Source organism: Pyrus communis, chromosome 2 (assembly GCF_041283825.1).
Source record: "Pyrus communis isolate YQ-2024b chromosome 2, ASM4128382v1, whole genome shotgun sequence".
NCBI lineage: Eukaryota > Viridiplantae > Streptophyta > Magnoliopsida > Rosales > Rosaceae > Pyrus > Pyrus communis.
In genome coordinates, this window is record NC_142566.1 from 2,508,660 (window position 1) to 2,530,165 (window position 21,506).

Genomic DNA, 21,506 nt, shown 5'->3' on the forward strand with positions numbered 1-21,506 from the left:
ATTCTTGTCTAGCATCGTCTAGGCGTGACGACTAGTCACCGTCCCGATTAATGCCTAGACGTTAGAAAATTAAGAAAGAGCACCTAAACCTACTGAGTCACCCGCCTAGCCTGCCTAGGTTGTGACTCATTTAGACAGAAAATAGATAACTTTCATTTTGCATTTTATTTTTTTCAATAAATTATAAGAGACTTGTTGAATACTTAAGTGAACACACATTTTATATTTGTTTCCCATATTTTCATTATGGTCCAATAGCTCATAATATATATATATATATATATATATATCATTCTATTTTGTAGTTTATGATAAAATTATATATATTTTAAGTATAAATAGACACTTATTTACACGACATATAATAGATTTAATTAAATCCGCCAAGTTCGCCTAGGCGTCCGCCTAGACCCTGTCTAGCCGCCTAGTTACTAAGCCTTAACTCACCGCCCGACTAGCTCCTAACGTATATTAGAACTTTGATTATAGGTGGCTACTACTTTTTTTTGCATGGGCTTGGTTAACTTCATAGTCCTCCAGCAACTCCAACCCAAGTCAGCCCAGTAACCGTATTTAAAACACAACAGTTTTTTGTTTGTCCACTGGAGTTCAAATAGTGTAGAAAGGATTACTCTTTGAGCTCTGTAGAAAGATGGCTCTCTTCCAAACACAAACAACACCTCCTATCCACAGCCATGGCGTTAGCTTCAAAACCCACAGCCACTCTCCCATGGCCATACCATTTCATCCCCCACCGCCTTCCCTCCCTCTTTCTCTCTCCTCCATTAGAACCCACCAACAAGACTCACTCTTTTCTCCCTTAACAGTGAAAAGAAAGTTGCTTTGCAGACCCCCTCGTGGTAAACATGTTAGAGAAGATTATCTTGTGGTAAGTTCTTCCTGCAAATTCTTATTTAATTTAGCATTTTAATTACCCATTACAACTTGGTCATATTTTCTTTAATTCATGAGTTTTTCCTCCTTAAAAGTGGTAATGGTTTGATGGGTTGGTTTGCGTTTCCAAATTATTTATCTGTTAGGTATGAAAAATGCAGTAAAGTGAAGAATTAGGACATTTAACTTTACTTCTGTTTGGGAAATGGGAAGGCATGTAAATTTTCTTTTCATTTGGCTTTGTTTGGAAACCAACTTGGGATTTGGAGTTTCATTTGTATTTTCCTTTTTGTTACCTCATGAATTATTAATTTGAGCTTATTTAAATTTTGTTTGAGAGGGCAGAAGAAGGTGTCGGCGGAGGAGGTTCAGGAACTGGTAAAAGGAGACAGAAATGTACCCATTATTGTTGATTTTTTTGCAACATGGTGTGGACCCTGTATATTGATGGCTCAAGAACTTGAAATGGTATGCTCTATCATATGCATACCAGTGTTAGTTATGCTGCTTTCTATTCATATCTGGGGTTTTTGTTTAAAGCTTTAATGGTTTATATGTCGTAATATTACTACTTTGATATGGATTCAAACTGTTTGTTGGAGAAATTAGAGTTCACGCAACTGAAATATGAAGCTTTCTAGACCTTCCTATCTAATCTTATATGCGTGTTGTGGTGATTGAAACCATTTTACACGAAATATGCATGTCTACTCTGCATACATATCTGCATCTTTATCTAGCATGAAATATAATAAAAGTACCCACTGTTTTGTAAAACCTCATAGCTGTTTGATATTTGATCGTATGAATTTAACTTTAGAAGTACACTTCTTTAATTAGGTGGTAAATGGAGAAAATTCCATTGTCCTACATGTTTAATTGGATGACAATATCTTCAAAGGAATGTGCTTTTGATGGTTATTGGATGGGATCTATAGTTTTATTCTAGTGTTGTTAGCTTCTTTTCCTGTTGAATGCTACGTTTGCGATGCATAAGTGTGAAGTACAAGTATATTTCCTAGATAGCAGTTTCAACAAAGGAGGCAGTCTTCTTGTGGTTTTTATCATACAAACTGTTTGTTCATAGTGAAGTCTATGCACCATGATTGCTACCTTAAGATTTTAATTTACTGTACCACATGTTGTGAAGTTGACAAAGGATTGGAGTATTTCTGATGTTGTTGTGTTCACAGTTGAAGAACATATTTACTTGATAAGAGATGTCATTCAAATAGAAAGAATAACTTGGTTCTCTTTTTCTCTTAAGTATTGTCTATGACATTTCAGGAAATGAACTAGAGGCATTAGCTTTATTTCATCACATGTTATGTGAATCCTGCAATGCGGAATTTAAGCATGACACTTATTTCACCAAAAATTTAGTAAGCGTGTGTCCTTATTGAATCTCAGGTTCAAATCTATGCAAGCCAAGAGTAAAATGGATAACTAAATGAATATACATAATTTTGAACAGTTTCATATAGTAAGCCCAATATTTCAGTTATTTTTTTATAAGATTTGGAAATCCAGGTAACTAAATACTGTATGCAGTGATGCTGTCTTTGTAGTTCACTTCATTCTTGAACTCGTGAGAGAAAATAACTGATCTTATGAGCTATAGACGATGGGCTGATGAGTCAAACTTCTAGCAGATAGCCAAAGGAAACTATGATTATCCATCTCAGTATCTGAACAAAGCCAAATAAGAATATTCATATGCGCATAATTCTTTTGAAATTGAATGTAGCTTTCATCAGGCTTATGCACGGGTTCAAATTTCACTGATTCCTCTCTCCTTCCCCCTACCAGCTAACAATTTAATCACTACTTCCTATGATTCTCACATTTATTTGCTTTTGGAATACAAACACGGTAAAGTGTCAATGCCATTTAATTATCATGGACCTAATCTGTTGTTTTATATAATCAGCCATTGGAAACCAAAATGCTTTCAGAACTGAAGTCGCTTTTTTATTTTGTGGACCTTTTGATTTGCGATTCAAACATTTTTGGTTGATGTAGAGTAATCCATTTTGGATCTAAATTTGTTAATTTTATTTTCTCTAAGATCTTGTGTTCACCTAAGTTGCATTTTTGATGTGGATCGTAAAAGTTTCATACAGCAAGTATACATAATAAAAGTACCTGACTGGTACTGATTTCTAATGTTTGCAAACATATGAGTAATGTTAAAAACTTTCAATTTTCACAACAGCTTGCTGTGGAGTACGAGAGCAATGTAAGAATTGTAAAGGTTGACACGGATGATGAGTACGAATTTGCACGGGACATGCAGGTAATTGCCTTCTTGTTTAACTTTGCTCTATAGTTTTACTCTCTCTATTCTCTCATCTTCTTTGGTGCTCTGAAGTCTGAAACCCTTATGAGCCTTACAGATTTATGTGTTTGTACCTGGATGTGTTCATAGAAAAATAGTTCTACATTATACGAGATTTTTCTCTAGTGTCGATGATAAATATTGTGGATAAGCTGGGTGGATTTTTCTTATATCTCTGCTTGAAGATCTATGTATATTTGTTTCGCTATTGTTTTGGAGTTTTAAGTGATGTTTGAACGTAGTGGAAAAATAATTGGCAAACGAATACTTACTGAACTCGTTGGATCAGGTACGAGGATTGCCGACATTGTTATTTATAAGTCCAGATTCAAGTAAAGATGCCATACGTACTGAAGGGCTCATCCCATTACAGATGATGCGGGATATCATTGATAACGAAATGTGAAGTAGCCCGTGGCTTATTTCTGCATAAATATGGGGAGCATGGGTATGGTGCTGGTACAAACTTTACCATTACTGTTCGAGGTCTGTTGTGTTCTGATTTACTAACTGAAATTTTGCCGAGGAGTGAACAATTTAGTAGCCATAAACGTAATGAGATGGTACCCTAAACGTAAGGATGCACGTCCATCACACATCCTTGTTATTACTGTTTTGTGATGGTACCCTAAACGTAATGAGATTTTACCCCTTTTTGTTAAGCTGCAAGTTCATGGCAGATAATCAAATCAGTTGTTTGCGTGTTGTTAATGTTCTGAATTAGTGCCTTGCTGGATATCCCATGTCTTTGTTAAATAGATATTGTGGAGGCAGAAGGCAGAGATCATGTGGGCCAAGGAAGTGGGAGATAGCATTAATATGATTTTTAGTACTTGCACAAGTAGGGTTAAAATCACTTAAAATATTTGTAAGAATGCAAGGTAATTGTAGTATAATTGCTTATGTAAGGTCGTTGTTCTCAAAGATTGTTTGACTAATTTGTAATTAAATTAACTTTTAATTAATTATTCAAACCGATTTTTATCAAAGTTTTGAGATTTTTGAATTTGAAAAGATTAAATTAACAATAACAATAAAAGAAATTTAGAAGTTTGGAAATAATGGCAACAAGAAGAGAAACGTTTTTAAATTAAAATCAATTAAGGGAAATACTAGGGTTTAGCAGTCACTGTTAATAATCCTATGCAATTTTATCAATTACTTATAAATTTTCACATACATGCTTTGAATGTTATGTTTTCTTAATGCATATTTTCCTCGTGATGTTTAAGTGAAAACATATATCTAACATGCAATCCATCTGTGATGTTCAAATTAAATATAAATACGCACAACTCATTAAGTTTGGTGAAAATCCTTTGAAAAACCATGCAACCCTTAAGGGCATGATGTTCGCCTTAAAGGGAACTTACAATTACTAATCACAAGAAGCCCTCCTCAATTTCAGGGTGATGTGCCACCAAAAATTGTATCAAATTACTTATCTAAATATCGTAATGGTAATCAATCATTAAAATATATAAATAGTTTTAATCGCGGTGATTAATAATTCAAAGCAAGCATGCATCCATTGATAAGCAAATTAATAAAATTACATATTCATGTTAAGGCTCATGGCGTAACCTTAGCAAAAGGAATTAGTTACGCATACTCATAATAAAAATCAAAGAAAATATCATTAACTAGAAAAGGAATTGAAAACACCTTGTAGGTAAAAATATGAAATTCTCCAAAGCTTTGCTAAGTTTTCTCAATGTTGCGTCGAGAACCCTAATGGCTAAAAAGTCATATTTATACTACTCCAAATTAAAACCCTCATCAAAAAAGTTTTCTAAAAAACTAGCGCTAGGCATAAATTAATTCGCCACGATCAGACGCTTCAAGATAAAATTATGAAATTTTGATACAACATTCTTGACAGATTCATGAACTGCTCCAATTAAAATCACTAAAAAATTCCACCGTTTGATTACTTTATGCTCAGAATAATTTCGCATGTCCTACATTAAAAATAAATAACAAAACATCAAAACTCACTAAAACATACCTAGAATAGGAAATAATATATAGTATAAAATCGACTCATCAAGGACAACTGTAAAAGATGAAAGATTAATTGAAATTAACTGATTAGATTTCACAAGAATCTTGAAATTAAATATTTGAAGGTTTGGATTGATAAGGTTTGATGTGAGGTGGTTGGAGACAACCTTTTGAGGAAGAAGAAATGAGAAAGGTTTGTTTTCACTGTCTGTATAATCTCTAAACCCAGTGGCTTTCTAGTCCCTCTAATCAGAGTTTTTCTCACCCATTTTCTCCCATTTACTACCATGAGTTCACAAGAAAATAAGCGTGCAGAAATCATGAAGTGCCTCTTTTGAGATATCCAGACTTTTCACCAATTGGCTGCTATTAGCACATTCGCTACGCCATACCGTCTAGGTACTCTGCCTTGCGGCGGCACGAAGACTCACATGTAAAGGGATGTCAAGGTTACTTGTGATTGGAAATCTGGGATGCGAAGGTGATGTTATCTAACTCAATTACACAATGCTGGATAAGAAGGATAAAACACAAAACGATGCATGATAGATATGGGATACTACTGATGTGGTGTTCGATTGCATTCAAGTTATTCGTTGGATATTTTGGTGCATTTGAGGCCTCATAAAACTTAAATTACTTGCAATTAAAAAGAAGTTGGTGTGCAGATTTCAGTGTATTTCGTTTCGTCACATTTTCAGAAAGCTAATTTTATTGTTGATGCCTTGACTTCTATTAGACATTCTTCTTCTAATTTGTGGGACTTTGCTAGTTCTTTTTGCCCTCGTAACCTTTTCCTTGTAACTTTTCTTTTCATCAAAAAAAAAAAAAAAAAAAACTACGTGTATATATGTTGAAACGTTAATTTTCTATTAATTTTGTTGAACTAACTACACTTCACCCCGGACATTACACCATGAAATTCTAATTTCTAAATCGTATCAGTGTATATAATTTTAGGAAAACAAATGAAAAGGGTTTGAAAACTTTGAGTTTTAACGATAAAGACAAAATAAAGGGTAAAATAAATAGTACCATGATTGAGAGCCCAACCCAAGTGCCTTTGGGTTTTTAAAAATAAAATAAATAAAAACTAAATGGGTTTGGATTTGGGGTTAACGGGCCTAAGGCCCGAGTCCTATACCACCCAAAGGACTAAACTAACAAGGGTTTTGGTTTTGGACTTTCGAAGGGTTTGGGCTCCATGGGTTGGATTTAGTTGGCTTGTTTCTCGCCGGGGAAAAAGGCTGGAGCCTCCCGAGCTTCGGTCGTCGTCGTTTGACCATTAAGCCCTACGATTTAACTACCAAAAAGAAGGTACGGACGAAGGGAAGGGATTTCGTACCTTGATAACATCGAATGGTGGCCAAATCTTTGCTCTAGACTCGCGGGCTCGCCGAACCTCGGTTGGGTGTCCTCTGGGTGCCCCGAAGCTTCACAGAGACGATGGAGAGGGAGGAAAGGTCCTCACGAGGGTGGTGGTGGTGGTGCGGTCATTGGGTGGTTGGGTGTCGCCGGGAAAAGAAGAGGGAGAAAGTCCGAGAGAGTGTGAGAGAGAGATAGGGATGAGTTAGAGATGAGAGAACTCTGAAAATGGATCCGGATAGGGTAGGATTTCAGGGGTAAAATTGTCATTTCACCAATATTTACAAAGAATTTGGGGAGGGGTTTTACAATTGAGATTCCATATCGACAAGAAATCTGGAGAATTACTCACTTTAGCGACACGTGTCACTTAAAATCCTATCTGAAAAATTATTGAGATTACATCTCGAAAAATTATCAAGGTAGTTTAATTTAAGCAACCATATTAATTCAATTAAAATAATAAATTATGTTTGGCCTATGGCCCTTTGGCTTCCTCGGTTGGAGATGATTTTTTGTCACAGGACTATGTTTAGCCTATGGCCCTTTGGCCCCCTCGGTTGGAGATGGTAAGAAATATGGCATGCCATTGTTCATTAAAATATTAATTTCTTGGAGGGCTATAGGGCTAAAGAGAGCCATTTGACCCTCATTTAGTTGGAGATAACTTAAATGCTTACAATAAAAAAAAGGCTTAAATGTCAAAATAGCCTCAATGTTATAGCCACTTGGGCAATTTAGTCTATGTGTTTTTAATTTGGCCAATTTTGTTCTTGTTTTTATCTCTGTAAGCCAATTAAGAACACTTCATCCAACTCCTCAACCTCCTTCCAACTCCTTGACCTCCTCCCAACTTCCTAACCTCTTCCCCATCGTTCTTTCATCTCCCAATTTTCTTCAAACACCCCCCTTCTTTTCTATGTCACAATCTTAATAATTTTTCAGGTTGAAAGTTTACTCTACTATATGTGTTAATTCTTATTTATTTGCATTTTTATGTAAATTTATATTTAAATAAAGAGAAAGGGTAATATATGACTCTCTAAATTGCGGTCTATTACTCAATTAACAATCAAGGGCGAGGTGGTCGAGGTTAATTTTCTTGGGCTATAATGATAGCTAGATAAGGTCGAGATGGATCTAGAGACATGTTTGTTGAGTTACAAGCGTTTGTGGCTAGAGTTGGAGGTCAAGTCAAGGACAAGGCGGATGACATGGTGTGTTTGTTTAATTTTTTTTTTTTTTTTTTCATTTTGAAATTATATTTCTTTTTATTGTAATTGAAAAAATATTTTTCTACAATAGGATGTTTGTTATAAATATGTAAAAGTTAGAGAGATAACCTTTTTAGTGAATGAAGTAAAGTAGGTGTAAAATGTCACACTGAAACTATAGCACAAGATGATAACAAATAAAAGACGGAGGAATAGATGATGTTATTGATCTTTCTTTCTTACTGTCTGTGTTTTTGAAAGCATACGGATTGCTATATTTATAGAGCAACTCCAATACTGATGCATTAATTATACATTGAAAATTTACAGCACCCCTTTGGAAAATATGATCCCCTGCATCCCCAAAGTCAATTTCAATATGTATGGGCATTAAAAATGTGTGTGTGTGTGTGTGTGTGTGTGGGCATTCATAATAATGCCAAAGTTTTCAACATTCTCACTTGGATGCCCACATACCAACATCAGTTGCCTTGTTAAAACCTTGCTTGGAAAAACCCAGTGGGAAAAACCATAGTGAAGGAAAAAGGTACAACTTTTTCTTGATTGTTGATATAGTGTTAAGTATGCTTATCTTGCCTCGTTAAAACCTTGATAGGAAAAAACCTAGTGGGAAAAATCTGAATCAAAGGAAAAAGGGTACAATATGCATATATCATGGATACTTCCCCTTATATATATTTTCCCCTGATTCCACATTCTCCAAATTTAGTTGTTTGGCAAATCGATGTAATCCGATACTTTGCACTAACTTCTGAAACGTGCATTTTGGTAAAGATTTGATGAACAAATCTGCCAGATTTTCATTAGAACTAATTTGTCTGACTTCAATAATTTTAGCCTTCTAAAGTTTATGTGCACTGAAAAACTTTGGAAATATGTGTTTAGTTTTATAGCCCTTGATGAATCATTCCTTTATTTGGGCAACGCAAGCTGCATTATCTTCATGGATGACAGTTGAATTATCTGTCTTTGAAGTTGGACCACATAAATTCCGAATATGATGGATCATTGATCTGAACCAAGAACATTCATGACTTACTACATGTAAAAGCAAATATTTCTGAATGATTTGAAGATGTAGCAACTAATGTTTGTTTGGTTGAGCGTCATGAGATTGCTGTATCTTCATTCTTAAACACATATCCAATCTGTGAGCGGGTTTTATGTGGATCAGAGAGAAAACCAGCATCTGCATATCCAATAAGGACCTGGTCATTTGTGGGGTTCTTTGAGTAGAAGAAACTCATGTCAGTTATCCCATGAAGGTATCGCAATACATCTTTGATACCCTTCCAATGACGAAGTGTTGGAGCAGAGCTATACCTTGCTAACAAGTTAACTGAAAAAGTTATATCTGGTTTAGTACATTATGCTAAATACAACAAAGCACCTATTGCACTTAGATATGATAATTCTGGACTAAGGACCAGTTTATAATCTTCTTTTGGACATAATGGATCTTTCTTAATGTCTAAAGAACGAATGAACACTGGTGTGTTGAGTAGATAAGCCTTGTCCATGCCAAATCACTTCAGAATTTTTTCAATGTAAGCTGATTGGTGGACCAAAATTTCATTAGCACAATGCTCGATCTGCAGGATAAGACAATATTTTGTTTTCTCAAGGTCTTTCATTTCAAATTCACTTTTCAGATATTCAGCAGTTTTATTGAGCTCTTTAGAAGTTCCAACTAGGTTCATATCATCAACATATACTGCCACTATAGCAAATCCAGAGTTGGATTTCTTAATGAACACACAAGGGCAAATGACATTGTTGATATACCCTTCTTCGATCCAATATTCACTGAGATAATTATACCACATTCGTCTAGATTGTTTCAGCCCATATAATGATCGCCTTAATTTGATCAAGAGCATACCATGTGGTTTGTTAGTTGTTTCAAGCAGCTTAAGTCTTTTTGGGACTTTCATGTATATGTCAGCATCTAATTCTCCATATAGATACGCAGTGATGACATCCATAAGTCGCATGTCAAGTTTCTTTGAAACCACTAAACTTATTAAGTAGCGGAACGTAATTGCGTCCATTACAGGAAAGTTTGTCTCTTTATAATCAATTTCAGGTCTTTGCGAAAAACCTTGTGCAACGAGTCATGCTTTATATCTTGCAATCTCGTTTTTCTCATTGTGTTTCCTTGTGAATACCTATTTGTAACGCACGGGGTTGACATTAGGCAGAGTTTGGACTATTGGTCCAAAAACATTTCGCATTTCCAAAAAATTTAATTCTACTTGGATTGCATCTTTCCACTTAGGCCAATCTTGTCTCTGTTTACATTCATCAACAGAGCGAGGCTCAATATCATCACTTAATATGATTTCAGTGGCTACTGCGAAAGTTAACATATCATCGATGATTATTTCATTCTGACCCCACAATTCATTTGTACATACATAATTTATGGAGATTTCTTTGATTTTATGTACCTCTGTTTCTTCAGGTACATGTGTCTCATCAAGGACATATTCTTTTTCTAAAAATACAGAATCATGAATTGTGGATGTGTCATTCATTTTTCCTTCTTGAATGATTTCATTTGGATTCAATTGTACCTTTGTCTTTCTCTTTCGAGAGGCTGAATCTTTTGAACTTGATGGTCTACCATGCTTCAGGCGTGCACCAAATGAATCATTCACTGCCACTTTATTTTGTCCAACAGAAACATCAATTCTTGCAGGTGCATTTGCAGCTGGTATATGTGATTTTGTCACTTTTATAACATCATTAAATGCATCTGTCATTTGATTGGCAATACTTTGAAGATGAACAATCATTTTCACTTCATTCCCACATTGAATGCTTCAAGCATCAAAATGAGATAAGGTGAGTACAACCCATATCAGCTCTTGCCGTTCTTCTGGAACGATCTTTTCTCCCCCTAACAACGGGAAGACTGTCTTATCAAAATGATAATCAGCAAAACGAGCTGTAAACATATCACTTGTCAGGAGTTCCAAATATGTAATGATAAATAGTGAATCAAAACCCACATAAATTCCCAGTCTACTCTGAGGTCCTATTTTAGTGTGTTGCTGCGGTGCAATAGGCACATAAACTGCATAACCAAAAACTCGTAAATGTGAAATGTTTGGTTGATGTCCAGACACGAGTTGTACTGAGGAGTGTTGGTGGTTGGCTATAGGTCTCAATCGAACCAATGATGCAGCATGTAAGATGGCATGTCCCCATGCAAAAACTGACAATTTTGTTTTCATAAGCAGAGTGCAGGTTATTAACTGAAGCCGCTTGATCAATGCTTTTGCTGAACCATTTTGAGTATGGACATGAGGAGCATGGTGTTCAACATCAATGCCTAATGTCATGCAGTAATCATCAAAAGTCGGATTGACTTAATGGGGTAATCTGGGAACTGTGCTCGTAACTTAATTATCTGAGTAAGAAGTCTCGCAAAAGCGACATTCCAAGTAGATAAGAGACAAACATGTGACCATCGAATAGATGCATCAACCAAAACCATAAAATATCGAAATGGTCATCAAGATGGTTGAATAGGCCCACAAATATCCCCTTGAATTCTTTGCAGAAATGATAGGGATTCAGCTTTAACCTTTAGTTGTGATGGTCTAATTACCAACTTCTCTTGAGAACAAGCCTTGCAAGGGTTATCATTTAAGATAGCAATGTGTCTGCTCAATAATGAATGTCCATTAAAGTTGGTAATGATTCTACACATCATGGTAAATCCTGGGTGACCCAGACGGTCATGCCAAAGCATGTAAACTTTTGAATCAATGAACTTCTGATTCATGACATTATGTGATTCAACTGTCTTTATATATGTATCATACAATCCACTCGATAAACCATGCAACTTCTCCAATATACACTTCTGGGTATCATTTGAGGTAATGCATAGATTCTCCACATTTTCTGCACTTTTTCGTTTCAATGTGGTATCCATTTAAACGTATGTCTTTGAACTCAACAAATTTCGAGTAGATCGAGTAGCATACAATGCATTTTGCATTGACACTATTGTTTCATTTGGTAACATTATCTGGGCTTTCCCTGAGCCTTCAATTACATCTACAAGTCCTAATATTGTTGTTACCCTTACTTTTGCAAGCATCAATCTTGAGAAATACTTTCGATCTCGAATGATTGTATGCGTAGTTGCGCAATCTGCAAGACAAATATCTTCGTCATTTCTGATGTTTTGAGAATGATCATAGTTTTTATTCATGTTTTCTGAGTAAGGAAATCAAAGTTAAAAGCAAGTTATAACAGGAAATTTATATGCCACTTTTATTGAATCTGAAATTCTAGTTTTAAATTATAAGTTCAGCATAATAAAAGTACATCAAACATAAACGATTCAGTCGGACCAGTATACTTCATTTCCCCTTTCTACAATAAAGTCTGAAACATCTAAGTGAGTTGTGTTTAACTGCCCTGATAAGTCACACACTGGATCAGGTATATCCATTGGTTTAGTCTGGTCGAGAAAATTGGTCTCGACACCCTTCTCCTTGAGGGAGGCTTGATACAACACCAGAAGTTTTGAGTTACAACAAATACTCGCCCAATGCCCATTGCTACCACATTTATGGCAGGCTCCTTCAGAGTTCCTAGATGCATTGTTCATATGAGCTTTGTCTTTGTGACGATTCACATTTTTTAAGCTTCGGCCGGAATTATGCATTGGAACCTGGTTGTGAAACTGACCACCATGGTTCTTGCCTTTCCTGTTCAACCGACTTCGCTTGTGGTCACGTCCTCGTTTATGATTATCACCACCAAAGGATGTGGCATTGACTTCGAGGGAAGCATCATTCATTTCTGAGAATGGTGCAGATCCAGTAGATCAGGAATAATGGTTTTTCATCAGGAGCTCATTGTTTTGTTCAGTTACCAAGAGCACAAATATCAGCTGGTTGTATTTAGTGTAGCCTCGCGCTCTATACTGCTGCTACAAGAGCACGTTAGAGGCATGAAATGTGCTGAAAGTATTTTCCAGTAAATCTTCCTCAGTAATAGTATACTCATAGAGCTTCATCTGAGAGGTAATTCTGAACAATGTAGAATTGTCTACTAACTTGAAATCCTGGATCCTTAGGTGAGTCCACTCATAACGAGCCCTTGGAAGAATCACTGTTATCTGATGATTGTATTTGTCTCTCAAGGTCTTCCAGAGAGCTAACAGATTATCAACCGTGAAGTACTCACTCTTTAGTCCCTCATTAAGATGGCGACGAATAAAGATCATAGCCTTCGCCCGCTCTTAAGAGGATGAGCTGTTCTCCTCCCTGATGGTATCTCCAAGATTTCCTACTTCTAGATAGATCTTGGTATCCAGTACCCAAATAAGGTAATTCTTCCTAGTAATGTCTAGGGCAGCATAATCAAACTTTGCCAAGTTCGCCATTTTCTTTTCTGAAAGAAAAATGAGATATGTAAAAACTAGCAATAATATATATTCCTAGAGGAATACAGTGTTAGAGTTTCTGGTTCTTACACATTTTTCATTTTGATCCTCAGGCCAAAATAATAATCACTTAAAACTTCTGGCTCGAGATTTTCAGGATGAATGAGGAGAGCGATTGTACTGTACAATTCTTATTGAAATAATATAACATAGAATGGGCGATTATTCCGCACCACTCAAGTAGCAGGAAAAATTTTAATATGCAAAGCAGGGTGGGCGATTATACCGCTCCACTTAAAATTTGCAGTAAAATTAGATCTGCAGTTCAAGATAGGAGATGACACCGCATCATCTTGGATCGCAGTAAGATTAAATTTGCAATTCAAGATGGCCGATTGTATCGCACCATCTTGGATTGCGGTAAAATTAACATAAATAAATACTGGGTTAGTAATCAAGATCTACACTAAACAAGAAATCAAAGATATATGTAACTGTTAGGTTGAGAACTAAAAGCAGACATGATGTAAACAGTTCTTCACGAAGATATATCTAGCAGTTGAGGCAGAGAAAGAAGATGAATAGTAAAAACCTTAGAGGAAACATTTTTTTCGTTCAGCAAAAAGGAATGATTTCTTTCGGCGAAGAGAAATGAGAAATGGTTATATTTAGAGACTTGTGCTGATAACGTGTTATAAATATTTAAAAGTTAGATATGTAACCTTTTTAGTGAATAGAGCAAAATAGGTGTAAAATGTCACACTGAAACTATAGCACAAGAGGATAACAAATAAAAGACGGAGGAATAGATGATGTTATTATATTTCTTTTTTTTTTGTCTCTGTTTTTGAAAGCATACGAAGTGCTCTATTTATAGAGCAACTTCAATACTAATGCATTAATTATACATTGAAAATTTACAGCACCCTTTTGGAAAATATGATCTCCTGCATCCCTAAAGTCAATTTCAATATGTATGGGCATTGAAAATATGTGTGTGTGAACATTCATAATAATGCCAATGTTTTCAACAATGTTATACTTTTATGATGTTTTTTTTTTTTTTTTTTGAACAAGCGATATTGTATACAAAAAAATGAAAGGGAATATACTTAGTCTCACAATAAGCAAGTAATTATATGATTTAAAATTCACTTTTGACGAGAATCGAACCTAAAACCTTACTTATCAATGAAGAGGAATATCACTAAATTGTAGTACTAAGTGTCTACGTTTATGTATTTTTTAACAGTTATTAGATAAAATGTCAGGTAACAAAAACAAACGCGAGAAATAAATTGGCCAAACTAAAACCGGAGACTAAATTGGTCAAATTAAAGCACGGTAACTAAATTAGCCAAAAATCTAGAACACAAGATCATAACATTTAAGCCATAAAATAGTTTACAAGAAATATGTATCATTCCTATTCATTATTTATCCATATTCTTTCTCATTCTTGTATCAACTAGTAAATCTTCAGTGCCGGCCAGAAGATGTGGTGATTTTGATGGATCATTGATTATACAAACAATTAGCATGTGGCCTTCCCACTCAACGCGATCGGTAAGAAAACAAAAATATATCACTAGAATTCAAACTGTGCCAAACAGGCAAGAAGCGTACAGCTAGCTCATAGCTACTACTTGATATAATCTAACTCTATTACCTAATAATGTTTACACAGAATAAGAAACGACGACGTGTCCGGCCGGCTGATCAGCCGGCGAGAAGGCCAGAAACATGAGAGCAGCCATTATGCCAACCGGAAATAACAGGAGCATCAACGGCGGAGGAGGCAGCGGAGGCAGCATCAAAGGCAGAACCACCATGCACAACGCTAGAACCGCCAGCACCAGTACGGACCCCAAGCTCATACACTGCACCATGATATTAACAACGTCGTCAGACTTCCGACGACGACCATGTCTCTCCCCACCTCACCAACGGAAATGCCCGAATGCCACGTCAGCAAACGACAACGTCGACGAGAAATTCTTATGGATACCGAAAACACAAGTAGAAGCAGTACTCCAACTTCAACGAGAAAGTCAATGAATGAATGAAGCCTTTGACAGCGGTTACGGCTTCTATATATAAGATGGTGTACGCAGGAGTGGGGATCTGTTGGGAGAGGGTGTAAAGATTTGTTATGAGAGCCGTTGATTTGGGGATTATAAATAATGTGAGGGACCAGAGAGTGGACTTTTGTTTGGTTGTGAGGAAATCCAGTTTGGGGTGATGGTCCGAATCGGGGAGAATCAGAGCGTCAGATATCAAGATATTCGGCTGATACGTTCAGCAACTTCTACTGTAAATTTTAATACTTAATTGTTGGGTTAGGTGTTCATTCTCATGTTTTATTTGTCTTTTTATGTACACCATTTTATTTCTCACTTAAAGCTGTGGTCTTGTAGTTTTTTTTTTTTTTTTTTTTTTTTTTTTTTTTTTTTTTTTTTTTGGAGCTTATAAATTAGAAGTCTTACATTTAAATCTATGGCACATCATCAGTTAATGTCTAAGATGGAGAGTAAAAGAAAAAAAGTATAAAATATTGAAATTAACGGTCAACGAGTGCTTAAAATGTGAGTCAAGTTTATGCAATATCATCACTTAACGTCCAAGACAGTGAAATTTAAGGAAAGGTTAAATTTGTGCAATTCAGAAATCACGTGGCGTATAAAATTGAAACTTCGTGACTCATTTTACAAATGACTCCAAATCTTACGGTGTAAAATGTAGTTAACACTATATTTTAATTAGCTATTCCTACGTTGGCGGCGACAACTGTGTTGGTGTACGGTTTATGTATTTTGGATTTCATACTTGGTTTTGGGCTGATGTGTGTGTATTTGTAGTTGTTTAATGAAATGCATTCTCCCTTGTACTCGAGGTGTTAAATTTAAATATTTCATTTTTCAATATAGCTTTAGCTTGCATCAAAAGAAATGTTACATGTCGAAGTGTGTTTGAAAACTCTAAATATTACATTCGTATGTATTTTGCTTAAAATTTCAATAAAGATACTAAACCCTAGCTCTAAATTGAACGAGACTATTCCATAGATCGTAAACTATGACTCATCTAGTCACCACAATTCGAGCAAGACTACAAGTCTACAATTACATTCAAGTGTGTGGCTGCGAAAGTGTTCATTCTTAACAAAGTGCTAGAACTAAAATGTGAAAAATCTTTTCATTAGAACAATTTGTCAGACCCAAAAAGTCCGACTACAGAATAGTTAGTAAAAAATTTGGGCTTTAAGCACGTGTCACGGGTAACTATGAAGGACCAACAATTCTGATATAGCTACATCAGTCATGAGGCTTCAATCCGAACTTTAACAATCTAATTATGCAAAATGATGGTCTGTTTGGGGAACTCTCTTTTTTCAGAAAGAGAAATTTAACTTACTCGTGACGCATAAGTTTTTTTTTTTTTAAATTGAGTTGAGTGATTTTCTTGTTTGATTTTTAAGTTTTGACTAATAATGATGAAGATGGAGAAACTGAGAAATGCAGAACTCGAAGAAGAAAATGAATTGAGGAGAGAGAGAGAGAGAGAGAGAGAGAGAATCTGTTTGTATTGAATTAATTGAGTTAATGAGTGACCCTTTACATTTCACTATATATATAGTGCTCAGTACTCTTCTTACATTTTAACCACCTAACAATATTTCTAACCACCTATACCAACACATTGTAACCACTTGTAACCATAAGAAAGTGCACATTAATATATCATACTTATTCTGTACCGAAAAAATTATGTCATACTTATTGGACATCACTCAAGTTGTATAACAGTATCCATAAAAAAATTAATGACAGAAAGGCATGCATATATATATATATATATATATATATATATATATATGTATATGCATTTGATATGAAACTCTATATCCCATGCATGCACGAGAAGATTGATGATAATCCTGGAAAGATTGAAGATGCAGAAAACGATTCAAATATGCTTTTTCCGAAGTCCAAGAATGCTGGGGTTGCATTACAAATCATTATAGAAGCAAGCAATGGCCGTGTGGGACTCAAATCTCAAGTCCCCATTTTGGCACAGTTGGGTTGTCTTCTGTCTCAGTTCAATGCATGAACACCAATGCAACTTCAATACGACTTTTTTCATCCCAAAGATGATCTTTTCCTTGGACAAATAAGCTCGACTAATTAGGCCAATGTTGACTGTTAAGTTAATATAAACAAATATTACGGCATGATTACAATAACAACATGAAATAAGGTTAATGCATGCAAATGGTGAATTGTTGAGTGAATAAGGTATTACAAAAAAAATGTATTCTTTTTTAAGTTACTGTATTTCGAATTGAAAATCTCCACATTCTTGTAATGTAGACGAATTTAATGTAGATTATATGGTTTGTAAAGGAAAAAAGGTTATTGATCATGTTAATTGCGTTTTATAATATATAAATGATCATCTTAAGGTATGTTGTATGCATATTTGGTGGCAACTCTGTTTTGTTATAAACCACTTAGTATTACGGTTTAATAATATTTCTCTTTACTTGTAAATGATAGGTCTTAGGTTCGGTTCACGTCAAATGCGAATTTGAACCACATTATTATGGCTAGTCCAGTGTGAGGCTTTGCCTATCCCTCACCCCTTAGTGTAAATAATATCGTTTGCTAATATATATATATATATATATATATTGTATATACAAAGAGTCTTGTATCCAATTCTCATAAACACATTTGTTGATTTAAAGACAAATATGATCATGCCATGATCTACAATGTAAATTAAAAGCATAATGTAAATTAAATATCAACAAAATATCGATCCAACATCAACGTGATGATCAAAGATTTACAACATAACCATAAAAATCGACAACACATTGAGAATAACCTCAATTTCTTTTCATCATTTCATACTTGTACAATTTCCTTTCCATCACTAAATCCATTCTCATCTCTTCCTCGTCTCCTATTTGACCCATCATCAACAAATATTAGGCAGTCTGTGCAACATGTATAATTGTTGAGCTCAACATGCGAATAACTTGGACAATTCTCAATCGATATGGGAGATAGATATGATACGTATGATGAATGTGGAGCACAAGCACAGGAAAAGTGCCCATACACAGATAGAGTATGCAATGTACGTGATCTTCTAGTTGGTATATAAAATGACGTTTTGAATCAAACAGGCGCGTCAGAAGCAGACGACTGGATATGATGGTGATGTTGTGCATGAAAGAATATGTGCAACTTGATACATTCCCACTTACTTTTGGTATTGTGCAATGTATCTGAACCACCCTACCCCACGCGCCTACGCTTCCTTTTCCTACACGCAATCATCTATGAATCTATTTAATATTCTTCTACCCTATTCCTACCTGTCATTCTCATTGCCTTCTATTTTTGGTAATTAAGCGTGTGATATTTATTAATTTGGTTTGGAAAATTAGATTAATGGTATTTGAACTATAATCCTGGTTTCACTTTTCCAATTTTAGTTTTTTTTTTTTAAATATTTTTTTTGTAATGTGTCACTTCTAACTTAAATTAAATCTATCTTTTTTTAATTTTTTTTTTATTGTGTTGTTTCATCTAAAATGTTGTGTGTGATTCCACGTGACAGGATGCAAATTTTTTTATGTGCAAAGTCAATCTATTTTTTTGAATAGTTTGGTGTATAAGATTAGTCCTGTGAGAAAAACATCTTATATGAAATGGCGAAAAGATTTAATAATTTTTTTTTCAGTGAAAAATTGCAACAAAAATTTGTTCAAATGGTATTATTGGTGTAGTTTTCCTTTGTTTGATTCTTTCTTGTTGATTGTGATTCTGTAAAGTTCAAAAAAGGAATTGTGGCTGCGAACTACTCATGATCGAGCTCAAGATCTAGTGATTGGTTAGTCTACGGTGTAGGTAGAGAAGAGACCTTATATTTCTGCTTAGGTAATGCTAAAAAGATTCTATCTAATATAAATGTTGATTAAAGTACTTATTTTTTACTAGTGACACATCATTTAACTTTCAAATTTGATTTATAAAGTTATTCTACCTAATCTTTCTATACTATTAATTCTTATTTCTTATCTATATTTTAGGTGCATTTTAGCTCACCACCTTTAAGTGGTGATAATACACACCAATTTACTTGTTATTATAAGAAATGCTAAATAGACTTTTTTTTCAAAAGTGAGGCTCTCTATGAATTATCTATCACCTCATGTTTTTTATACAATATTTTATAGTGTTGGCATAGAAAGTGACGTAATACTGTGAGGTGATAGAGAGTCCACGGAGAGTCCCAGCTTGAGAGAGTCTCCTTAGCATTCTCTATTATCATTGAATAAGTTTAAATTTTGAAATTTGTATCTATTCATTATATAAATCTCAAAATTTAATATATACCATAGTAATAAATAAGGGTGATGAGCATTGTGCAGCAAAAAATAATCAAGAAAATTATAGAGGTGATACGTGATTTTTTGGGTGAAAATGACAAAATTACCCTCGAGGCACACCAAGATTTCCACACGCATGCAACAAACAATAACTGTTCAATCAAGAAAGAGTCAAAGGTGATCTAAATGGTATTTATTCAAATTCATCTCATCACTCCTCATCAAATCTTTATTCAAAAGGTAACTCCCAATTTTCCTATTTAATTTATGATTAATTGTCATGTTAATTGCAAGATATTATTCCACAAAATATCTTGCAATTATTCACCCAATCAGACCATATATGGCCGACCACTACTCTCCAAATAGGGTCGGCCACTACCTTATAAATAGTCTTATTATCCCACTAAAAAGTGAAGCCATTTGCTATCTACAAACTCTTAAACACATTCTTTTCAGAATTCTAACTTTGGCATTGGAGATTCTTTGGCCAAAGCCCCTCATTCATCATGGGCGTGTGGGGCTTTTGGCCTTAATCTTAGGTGTTATTATTTTACAGGTGCATTTTCGTCAAAGAAGAAGACGACAGAAATTTGCATCCACAAATTGGTGTTTTCATTAAGAATTTGATTCACACGGTCGAAGAAGACTCTCACATTCAAAGTTTCTCATTTCTTGTTCGTTCGTAAATTTTTCATACTTTCTTATTCCGAGAATTTTTTTAATTCTTTGAATAAAGGTAAGAGAAAAATACAATGGCAAGAAATTCGAAAACTATGATGAACGAAACTTCCTAAGTTTAAAGATCTGGGTCGACTAATGGAGAACGAGACGTAGCCCACGACGATCCACGAAGTTCAACGCGATAGTGAGAGGAGCAACTTTGCCACCAAGGAGCACCACCACCATGGCAACCATGGGGACCACCATGGCAACCATGGGGACCACCATGGCAATGGGGAGTGGGCCAACTCCATGGAAGCAAGCCCACGGTGAGTAGGGAACAGCTGCGTTAACATCCCACGCCGCAAGGCAACTGCCAGGCCTGTCACGAGCCGACCTAAGCCATTGCCTTAGCAGCGCAAGCCCAAGGCGCATCGCAAACCAGAGTCACGTCAACAATCCTCTTAGCCCATATCCCACGTGCTTCTAGCTCCGCACCACCCCCACGCGCCACACACATAGCCCGGCCCACTTCTGCGGCCTAGTTCACTCTCGTGGTCCACCGAGAAATCCCAATTGGTTCAAGCTCGGTTCAACCGTCTCGGCTTCAGATTTTTTGACTGACGATTAAACCCAGCGTATTTTCACCTCATTTCTCCGCAGATTTGACATATCCCAATCAAATCTTGCTCCTGGAGTCAGGAAATGCATACCATCCAATCTCTTCCAGCCTAAATGGTGAACAACATTTGTCTCGACAAGTTATAGAGTTGACAAGCGCCCACGTGTAGCAGACAACCTTGGTGAATCAATTATTGTAGCATACCGAGATGCAGTATGCCCAGATAAGGAGTCCCAAAGTAGGACCAGGGCAGATGACCAACCTTTCTAGCAGCGTCCCGACAAGCAGCCACTCGATCCGTCACAAACTGAGCGCTCTGGCAGTGTACACTCCTAACTGAGCCCTCAAGATAGCATATACTCTCGTCTTAGCGTACAAATGAGTGCATTTTCGGTTAAGCCCACGGACGAACATGTATTCATGGTTGGGGCCACGATTTGATAATCAACATGAATAACCTTCCAAGTGAAATGTTCATTCGTTGCCAGGCCTGCAAAGAGCATCTTTCACCTCACATCAGAGTAAGCAACATGACAAATAGAGAGAAGCAGTCACTCAATCTAGCTCAAGTT

At 35.7% G+C, this 21,506-nt stretch overlaps 1 protein-coding gene across 2 annotated transcripts; it reads left to right on the forward strand.

Moving 5' to 3' along the window:
* Positions 1 to 593: 593 nt before the first annotated feature.
* Positions 594 to 3,894, forward strand: LOC137748462 (Thioredoxin z). Of its 2 annotated transcripts, XM_068488615.2 has the most exons (5): positions 594 to 889; positions 1,240 to 1,362; positions 3,110 to 3,190; positions 3,522 to 3,640; positions 3,679 to 3,894. In XM_068488615.2, exons 1-4 carry the CDS (start codon positions 653 to 655, stop codon positions 3,636 to 3,638), a joined length of 558 nt encoding a protein of 185 aa, XP_068344716.1. In that variant the 5' UTR covers positions 594 to 652; the 3' UTR covers positions 3,639 to 3,640; positions 3,679 to 3,894. The 2 variants fall into 2 exon arrangements, with proteins under 2 accessions (XP_068344716.1, XP_068344715.1); XM_068488614.2 differs by having other exon boundaries at positions 3,522 to 3,894.
* Positions 3,895 to 21,506: the final 17,612 nt, after the last annotated feature.

Bases quoted from the DNA above. Each gene is read 5' to 3' on its own strand.
- LOC137748462 (XM_068488614.2), top strand. From the start codon at position 653: ATGGCTCTCTTCCAAACACAAACAACACCTCCTATCCACAGCCATGGC. The intron at 890-1,239 runs GTAAGTTCTTCC...TTGAGAGGGCAG, and splicing joins TTAGAGAAGATTATCTTGTG to AAGAAGGTGTCGGCGGAGGA. The intron at 1,363-3,109 runs GTATGCTCTATC...TTTTCACAACAG, and splicing joins TGGCTCAAGAACTTGAAATG to CTTGCTGTGGAGTACGAGAG.